At 37.6% G+C, this 10,549-nt stretch overlaps 1 protein-coding gene across 1 annotated transcript; it reads right to left on the reverse strand.

Annotated features, from left to right (window-relative positions):
- Positions 1-1,748: 1,748 nt before the first annotated feature.
- LOC139181004 (actin-related protein T1-like) lies at positions 1,749-3,102 on the reverse strand. The gene has a single exon (XM_070783656.1). It carries the CDS (start codon positions 2,958-2,960, stop codon positions 1,827-1,829), a length of 1,134 nt encoding a protein of 377 aa, XP_070639757.1. The 5' UTR covers positions 2,961-3,102; the 3' UTR covers positions 1,749-1,826.
- Between the last annotated feature and the right edge of the window lie 7,447 nt (positions 3,103-10,549).

The following is a 10,549-nucleotide window of genomic DNA, read 5'->3' on the forward strand; positions in this document are numbered from 1 at the left end:
CAAGTATATTCAGATTTTTAGCTCCAACTTGTTTCCATGATTTATGTCCTTCTGTATTAGAGAATTGTCATTCTTATTATCATGTTGATACTATGAATGTGTACAGTCAGTATTTTTAAATTTACCTCCATGTTCACCATTCTTTAATGTTCATTATTTCTTAGTACACCATATATATCTTACTATGGGATTATTTTTATACATCCTCAAATAATCATGCAAAATCTCCTTTAGTTATGGACTATTGGGAGTAAACACATTCAGTTGTTTTCAGAAAGTATTTTTACCATCTTTCTTGGAATAGTTTTCCTGGATATATAATTCTATAGTTTGACAGTAATGTTTTCCTAGCTCTTTGAATGTCATGCTTCTGATTCCATTGTGGTTTTGCTAACCTGTCCATAGGCAGAAGTGTGATATTCAACCACATGTCTCAAATGAATGTAAAAATAAAATACCTGATTTATAGTGATTTCTGTTTGATAATTTTCATTTTCATGGCTGTATTGTAAAATAAGCTAGCAATGTGATACCCTGAAAACATAGTTGGAAAGATGTGTGCAAAATAGAATTCCTTTTTTTTTAAGAGGTTTCAATTCATTCAGGATGATTTTTTTTTTAGTATAGTTCTTTTTGATTTGTTTCCACTCCCATCTTCTTTCCACCAGTATATCTTTTATTACATTCTTCTCCACCAACCTGTGTGGTCTAAAACCCAGTTCCTTGCAGAGTTTATGATTAACCTCTCTATCCAAAAATTTATCCCTTCTTGTCCACATCTGCCCCCCCCTTAAGATTGAGGAGTATCAAAGAAAAGGGGGACTGAAACCAAGCAGGACCAATAGTTTATAACAACTATAAATGAAATATAACCTTTAAAGATTGTGATTTGCTACATGGCACACCTATAACTTATATTACACAGCAACTATACTTCAATTTAAAAAACAGAGGTATTGGTTCTTAATACTTCAACCAGGAGTATGGGCCCTAAGCTTAAAGATCGTTAAACAAATAGTGATTTCTGTGCACACCTCTCCTCTTTGACAAGGACAACAGCTCTATTTTATTTAGCTACCTAACAGTGAAAAGTAGTGAAAGGGTTAGTTAGTCATCTCTGACTCTTTGTGACCTCATAGACTGTAGCCCACTAGGTTCCTTTGCCTATGGAAGTCTCCAGGCAAGAATACTGAAGTGGGTAGCCATTCCCTTCTCCAGGGGATCTTCCCAACCCAGGGACTGAACCCAGGTCTCTCGCATTAAAGGCTTATTCTTTACTGTCTGAGCCACCAAGGAAGCCTGCCTAACAGTAGAGACTTGTATTGTGCTAATTAAGAACCAGTTGACTGAAAGGGTCATTTGAGCCCTAAGAGCTGAGTAGCATTCCTTCTACTTAATTCCCCTCCTTCCCTACATGTTCTCTTGTAATTCTGTCTTTACTTAGCACTGGATCTATCAGAAATATCTAAGACACTTGATTAAAATGAAGATTCTAGGGATCATACTGAATAAAGCTACTAGGCATTGAGGCTCACCTGATTTCACTACAGATCCTGCAAGTGGACCCAGTTGTAACACATAACCCAAGGCTTTATCAGGAGGAAACAACTGAATAGGTCCCTGAGACAGGAAGGGTGGACTAGAATCACTTAAAAAGAATCAGTACCTAGATCAAAAGTTACTCTTATGCTATCAAAAATGAACCAAAACCCAAAATGCCATATCACTTTTATTGAATACATGCTGAAGCTCTAAAGGAAGATGTCGCCTTCCACCAGTGCTCCTGTGATCTGACAATTTAAGCTGTCCCCTGTGCTCTGAATCCTTTAAAAGCATCTTCTCTGGACAACACATGCCCCAAACTCCATGAAGTCTGCAGAAGTGATCCACATTTGCTTGAAACTGCTCAAAGAGGTCACGATGGAAGCACCAATCCATGCAGAGAAACATCTGTCAGGAGAAGCAGTGATCTTGATGGGAGTGCCTCTGAAGGCCAGCTGTTCCAGTTCCTTCATAAGTCTTTCCTCAAGCCCAGGGAAGAGAGTGGTGCCCCCAGACAGAACAATTTCTGCAAAAAGATTCTTCTGGATATCGGTGTCACACTTCATAATGCTGCTGGAGACCATTTTTGATAGTCCTGGGTTGTGTACACCTAGGTGGTCAGGCGCAAAAAGAATCTCAGGTACCTGGTACAGCTGGTCCCCAAGGTGGATGACATTCCCATCTGGTAGCTTGTATTCTTTCATGATCTCCTCTGGCTTCTTACAGAGTTCTTTCTCTGGTTCCAAGGCAACATAGCACAGCGTCTCTTTTATGTCATCCACTAAGGCCTTGTTGAGTATGCAAGGGTAATTACACCCACTAGCCAGGAGGAGTCGGGTGAGGTGCTCTGTGATGTCCCTGCCTGCCACATAGAGCTTGGTGACAGCATGAGGCAGGGAGTAACCCTCAAAGATGGGGACAGTGCAAGTGATCCCATCCCCACTGTCCACCACTAGGCCCGTGACAGCAGCAGAGGCATAGAGTGCTACGACCGCGTGGTTGGACAGGTAAAAGGCAGGCACATTGAAGGTCTCAAACATCACTTCTGTTGTCTTCTCGCGAGTCTCTCTTGGGTTCAAGGAGGGTTCAGTCATGAGCACAGGTCGTTGACAGGGTTTTACTCCCAGTTCCCACTCAAAAAGATACTTCCAGAGTTTCTCCATGTCATCCCATCTTGTTACCAGTCCACGTTCAATGGGGTAGTACAACTGCAAGGCCTCATACTTGAACAGGGCATTTTCTCCCACAACATAATTTTTCTGATTGGCTTCTGGTAAAGCCATGTTGAATTTAGGATGCCCCACCACAGAACTGATGACATGACGGGGCCCAATCTCTCCAGACATACCTACTTTACAGAGTCCTGATCCATTGTCAAAAATTACGGCTGGAGTATCTAATGAGTATGGGTTAAACATGTCTGCAGGATGCTCTTCTGACCTTCACCAAAGTAAAGAAAGAACACAGCCACTTTTGTGAGATAACATGTACCTTTGGAAGTTTATCAGCCACAGGATTCCAAAGCTCTCAGGTTGTTACTGAGGCAGAGCTAGCAGGCTGTCCCCTATCCCCACCCTCAACCCATGAATCTTGTCCCTTTTGAGGCAGTGCAAGGCCTGCTGAGGCAATTTCAGTGATGACTGCTCCCTATGTAATAATGTAACCAAGGCAACAATTGTTCTCAGAGAGCATCAGAGGGTGTTGAAGGGGCGGGGTCTCTGAGCCACCAGTGCTCCTAGCTTGGAGAGACTTGAAACAGAGGAAGGCAAACCATACCTCTGAACCTCTTTTATAAGTCTGAACATGAAGCAAAGGCCTATCCTCAGAATCAAATGAAGTAGCCTAGCTGTGAGGTTGTCCCAGAAAGGTGGCTTCTATGCTCAACTGAGCTGCTGCTTGTGAGATGACAAGCATACTCTTTCCTTTGTTAATGGAAGTAACTAACCATCAAACACACATTCAGATTGGAGTAAAGATGTCTATAATCCAGTTCTAGAGGTGCTCTTTCTTTTATTCCCCCTTATATTTATTTTGTTTTAGAACAGTTTTACTGAGAAACATTTCATATATAATACTTTCACCCATTTATATGGTACATTTCCATGAATTTCAATATATTCACTATGTACAAACATTACAGAAGTCAAGTTTAGAATATTTTCCCTGCTCCCTTTAGCTATCACCTTCTTCAGGCCATCCTCATGAGCCCTGAAGACCACTTATATATTTTTTGTCTCTATAAATTTATCTCTTCTGATTTTTCACTTAAATGGAATTGTATGTATGGCCTTTCATGCCTGGCTTCATTTATTCAGCATACTTTATTCAAAGTTCTTCCATATGAATATAACACTTTTTTTAATACTATTTGATAGCATAACATTTTTTCCCACAGTATTTATTTGTAATCCCATCTTATTTCTGTAAGGTTGGTAGTAATATCTCCTTTTTTGAAACTTTTAAGAAAACTGGCATTTGGTTTAATTGATTCCTCCATTTTTTTCTATTCTCTATTTCAATCATTTCTATACTGTTTTTTTTTTAAATAATTTTATTAATTTTGCTTGCTTCAGTTTGCTCTTCTTTTACCTGTATGTTAAGTTTGAAGCTTAGGCTATTGATGTAAAATCTTCTTTTTAAAAAAAAAAATACAGACTGAGATGAATCATTTTATTTGTCAACTTGGCTGAGCAATTGTGCCCAGTTGTTCGGTCAAACAATAGCCTATAGATTATTATGAAAGTATTTTGTATATGTGATTAAGATTTAAAATCAGTTGGCTTAAATAATGGAGATTAATATCCATAAGATGGGTTAGCTCCATCCAAACATAAGGCATTTAGAGCAAAAACTGAAGTTTATGGGAGAAGCAGGAATTCTGCCTCAATACTGTAATGTAGGAAACCTTCTTTAGTTTTTAGCCTCTTATCCTGCCCTATAAATTTCACTCAAGACTGTAATATTACCGTGGTTTAATTTATGCATCTACTTGACTTGGCTAAGAAATGGCTGGATATCTTATAGAACATTATTTCTAAGTGTGTCCATAAAGGTGTTTCTAGTAGAAATTAGCATTTGAATTGTTAGATTGAGTAAAGTGTAGCCTTATTAATGAAAGTGGGTATTATTCAAATTGCTGAAAGCCCTGAATAGAACAAAAAGACAGAGGAAAGACAAATTTGCTCTTGATGTCTCTGGGATACCCATCTTTCGACATCTGACATGATGGGCATTCTTGTTTCATGGGTCTTCAGACTTGAACCAGAACTTTCACCACTGGATACCCTATTTATCAGATATTCAGGTTTGGACTAGAACTATATCACCAACATTCCTAGGCCTCCAGGTTACAGCTGGCAGTTGATGGGACTTCTTGGTATACAAAAATGCATGAATAAATATTTTTTTAAGCTATATGTCTATTCTATTCTATTGGTTTTGTTTTTCTGGAAAATCCTGAAGAATAGAAACATTAACTCTTCTTTTTTTCAGCTTCTTTGAGGTATACTTAATATACATTTGCTATGGTGATCCGTGATCAGTGTTCTTTGATGTTACTCTTATAATTTTGGGGATGTACCACAACCACAAATCAAGTCCTTATAAGAAGGCAAAACTACAAAATGTATATATTTTGACCACTACACTGACCAATCATTCACTGATCTCTTGACCTTTCCTGGAGCCTCTCAATTTCTGGAACAAAAAAATATTGAAACTAGGTCAATTAATAACCATACAATAGGGCTTCCCTGATGACTTGGTGCTGAAGAATCCACCTGCAAATGTAGGAGACTCAGGTTTGATCCTTGATCTGGGAAGATCCCACATGCCTCAGAGCAACTAAGCCTGTGCACCACAACTACTGAGCCTATGTTCTAGAACCTGGGAAGTCACGACTACTGAGCCCAAGTGCTGTAATTACTGAAGCCTATGTGCCCTAGACTCTATGCTCCATAACAAGAGAAGCCACTGCAATGAGAAACTTGCACACTGCAATTAGAGAGTAGCCCCCACTTGCCACAACTAGAGAAAGCCTATGTGTAGCAATGAAGACCATGTGCAGCCAAAATAAATAAATAAAATTATTTTAAAAAATAACCATACAATAACCTCTAAGTGTTTAAGTGAATGGAAGAGTCACACAACTCTCACTTGAAATCAAAAGCTAGAAATGATTAAGTTCAGTGAGGAAAGTATGCCAAAAGCTGGGATAGGCTGAAAGTTAGGCCTCTGGCACCAAACAGCCAAGTTTTGAGTGCAAAGGAAAAATTCTTGAAGGAAATAGAAAAGTGCTCATAAGATTTAAGGAAAGAGGCCATTTCCATCACGACAAAGTACAGGTGAAGCAGCAAGTGCTGATACAGAAGCTACAGCAAGTTATCTAGAATACCTAGCTAAGATGATGAAGGTAGCTATACTAAAAATCATTTTAGTAGATTTTCTTTTTTTTTTTTTACTGGTATCAAAATGTAGTTTATTTTAATACCAACTGAAAAAATAGACCTTATATAGTCTATTATTTCAATGAAGTTTTATTATTACTTTTATTTTCAAAGTTGGTAGCAAAGTTGCGGTTAACAATATAGCTGGGCATACACACTGAGGAAACCAGAAGGGAAAGAGACACTTGTACCCCAATGTTCATCGCAGCATTGTTTATAATAGCCAGGACATGGAAGCAACCTAGATGTCCATCAGCAGATGAATGGATAAGAAAGCTGTGGTACATATACACAATGGAGTATTACTCAGCCATTAAAAAGAATACATTTGAATCAGTTCTAATGAGGTGGATGAAACTGGAGCCTATTATACAGAGTGAAGTAACCCAGAAGGAAAAACACCAATACAGTATACTAACGCATATATATGGAATTTAGACAGATGGTAACAATAACCCGGTGTACGAGACAGCAAAAGAGACACTGATGTATAGAACAGTCTTATGGACTCTGTGGGAGAGGGAGAGGGTGGGAAGATTTGGGAGAATGACATTGAAACATGTAAAATATCATGTAAGAAACGAGTTGCCAGTCCAGGTTCGATACACGATACTGGATGCTTGGGGCTAGTGCACTGGGACGACCAAGAGGGATGGTATGGGGAGGGAGGAGGGAGGAGGGTTCAGGATGGGGAACACATGTATACCTGTGGCGGATTCATTTTGATATTTGGCAAAACTAATACAATTATATAAAGTTTAAAAATAAAATAAAATTTGTAAAATAAAAAAAATAAAATAAAATTCAAAAAAAAAAAAACAATATGAAGTTTTTCTTTATAAGTGAAATTCCTTTAAAAGTGTTGAAAGGCATTCTAGGATGGGCTTGCAAGGAAAATCAATCATTCCAATATTTATAAATAGGATACTTGATGAATTGAGATTTATTCCTTTAACTTCCTCACTAACTTGTCCTGATTTGTCAGGTTTTTTACTCATTTGGTATCGTAAAAGTAGTTTAGGCCTAAGCCTTTTAGCTGGAGCAATTATTTCCATTTTCCATGATTTATCTTCAGTTTTCCAAATATACAGTAAAACAATACAATAATCACTGCAGGAAGGAATGATCAGTTACATTGGATCATGTTCATTTACCTTTTAATTTCATTTAAGGGATATTAATATTAGTCATAAAAGCTTTACAGTTTCAGCACACATACATGCAATCACAGAATTAAAAATCTTTATACCTTTTAAGAAAAGGGTTCCACTTTGTTCAATGTATCAAAGTCAAATTTAAGTCTAAAGAAATACACTTCTATTAAATACAGCAGCCATCACTTACCTTAAAGTTTATGGATAAAGTTCAGTACTGATCCAAGGATGCTGGCATTTGTTTCATCGTTTATTTTCCTTTTCTCATGGTGGACATGCAATTCAACTGTCTCCTTACATCAAATGGGGGCATCTGTACTTGAATAAGCAGCAGTTCTCAACTTCAGAACAGATGCAGTGAACCTTGGCTGTATATGCATGCTCGTTGTGTGAAGGCTAGCCTAAGGAAAACAGGGGTGTCAAACTAGCTGCTATGAGCAAACATCGTCTTTTTTTCGAGGTGGAACCTCAAGAATGATTTTGTTCTTATATCTCATCTCAAACAACCAATAATCTTTTTATTCAAAAGATGGTATATACCAAGTTAAAGACAGGGTATTATAAATCTAGAATAATTGGTGGTACATTATAGAAATGCAGAAACTAGGGATAGTTGAGAGGGAGGGCTTTGATGCCAGCATCCTTGGATCAGTACTGAACTTTAGTAGATTTTCAATGGAGGTAAAACAGCCTTCAATCAGAAGATGTCATCTAGGACTCTCATAGCAAGAGAGAAGTCAGTGCTAGCTTTAAAGTTTGAAAATACAAGCTGATTCTTTTGTTAGGGGTTAATGCAGCTGGTGAGGAAAAGGAAATGGCAACCCACTCCAGCATTCTTGCCTAGAGAATTCTGTGGACAGAGGAGCCTGGTGGGCTGCTGTCTATGGGGTCACACAGAGTCAGACATGACTGAAGTGACTTAGCAGCAGCAGCAGCAGCAGTGCAGCTGGTGACTTTAAGTTGAAGCCAAAGCTCATTTACCGTTTAGAAAATTCCAAGGCCCTTAAGAATTATGCTAAATCCACTCTGCCTGTGCTCTATGAAACAACAAAGTCCGGGTGACAGTACATCTGTTTACAACATGGTTTACCGAATATTTTAATCCCACCATTGAGATCTAATGCTCAGAAAAAAAAAAAAAAAAAACCTTAAAAATATTACAGCTCATGGATATTATAGCACCTGGTCACCCAAGAATTCTGATGGAAAGGTACAACAGGATTAATGTTGTTTTCATACCTGCTAACATAATATCCATTCTGCAGGCCATGGATGAAGGAGTTATTTTGACTTTCAAGTCTTTATCACTTAAGAAATACATTTTGCAAGTCTATAGCTGCCATAGATAGGGGTTTCTCTGATGGATCTAGACAAAGTACACTGAAAACCGTTGGGAAAAGACTCACCACTCTAGGTGCCATTAAGAAAATTTGTGATTCATAGGAAAGGATCAAAATATTAACATTAACAGGAGTTTGGAAGAAGTTGATTCCAAACCTCATGGATGATGTTGAGGGACTCAAGGCTTCAATGGAGGATGTAACTCCAGATGTGGTAGAAGTAGGAAGCATCCTAGAATTAGAATTGCAGTCTAAAGAGATGACTGAATTGCTCTAACCTCATGATAAAACTTTAACAGGCAAGAAGGTGCTTCTTATGGATAAGCAAAAAAACTTCTGTCTTGATGTGGAATCTATTTCTGTGGAAATGCTGTGAAGATTGTTGAAATGACAATAGAAGATTTAGAATGTTGCATACACTTGTGATAAGGCAGCATCAGGGTTTGAGAGAACTGACTCAAATTATAAAAGTTCTCTGGGAATAAATAGCTATCAAATGGCATGGATGTTTATAGCAGCTTTATTTATAACTGCCAAAATGTGTAAACAACCAAGATATTCTTCAGTAGGTGACTGGATGGAATATGTTACATTGAATCAATGGAACAGTTTTCAATGCTAAAAATAAGCAATCTGTCAAGTCATGAAAAGACATGGAGAAAACTTAAGTGCATCTTGTAAGTGAAAGAAGCCAATCTGAAAAGGCTACATATTGTATGATTCCAACTATATGACATTCTGGAAAAGGCAAGATTATGAGACAGTAAAAAATAAAAAAATCAGTGGTTTCCAGCAGTGTGGGCATGAGGTGGAGGAGGTATGACTAGGCAGAGCACAGAGGATTTTTAGGCCAGCGGAAATCCTGAAACTTTAAATCTGTTGAAGAGTAAATTTCAATTTGCCCCTACTTCCAACCCTTGGCAACCACCATTCTACTTCTTGCTCCTATGAGTTGTACTATTTAAGATACCTCATGCAATTAGAATTATATAATAATGTTCCTTTTGTGACTGGCTTATTTTACTTAGCATAACATCTACAAGATTCATCCATGCTGTCACATATGCCAACATTTCACTCATTTTAGCTGAAAAATATTTTTCATAAATATTTTTTCATAAAAATATTTTTAGCTGAAAAATGTGTTGGTATACCATATTTTCTCTATCTACTCATCTGCTGATAGAGCTTTAGGTTTTTTCCAAACCTTGAAAATTATGAATAATGCTGCAATAAACATGAGAGCATAAATACCTCTTCCAAATTCTAAATTATTTTGGGTAAATACTCAGAAGTGGGAAAATGTATCATATGGTAGCTACAGTTTCAATATTTTGAGGAAACCCCATACTGTTTCCATCACAGCCACACCACTTCATATTCCCATCAAAAATGTAGAAAGGTTCCAATTTTCCCACATTTTTATTAACACTTGTTAACCTGTATTTTTCTTTTTGATTATAGACATCCTAATTGTGAGGTAATCTTTCCTTGTGGTTTTAATTTGTATTGGCCTGATGATTAGTTACATTGAGCATGTATTCATATACCTGTTGACCATTTCTATGTCTTCTTTGGAGATATGTCTATTTAATTCCTTTAACCATTTTTTAATCAGGCTATTTGCTTTTTTGTTTTTTTTTAATATTTTATTTTTTAACTTTACAATATTGTATTGGTTTTGCCATATATCAACATGAATCTGCCACAGGTATACACGTGTTCCCCATCCTGAACCCTCCTCCCTCCTCCCTCCCCTTACCATCCCTCTGGGTCATCCCAGTGCACTAGCCCCAAGCATCCAGTATCGTGCATCAAACCTGGACTGGCGACTCATTTCATACATGATATTATACATGTTTCAGTGCCATTCTCCCAAATGATCCTATCCAAAAGACTGTTCTATACATCAGTGTCTCTTTTGCTGTCTCGTATACAGGGTTATTGTTACCATCTTTCTAAATTCCATATATATGCGTTAGTATACTGTATTGGTGTTTTTCTTTCTGGGTTACTTCACTCTGTATAATAGGCTCCAGTTTCATCCACCTCATTAGAGCTGATTCAA

The sequence above is a fragment of the Bos indicus genome, chromosome X, assembly GCF_029378745.1.
Source record: "Bos indicus isolate NIAB-ARS_2022 breed Sahiwal x Tharparkar chromosome X, NIAB-ARS_B.indTharparkar_mat_pri_1.0, whole genome shotgun sequence".
In the NCBI taxonomy this organism is placed as follows: Eukaryota; Metazoa; Chordata; class Mammalia; order Artiodactyla; family Bovidae; genus Bos; species Bos indicus.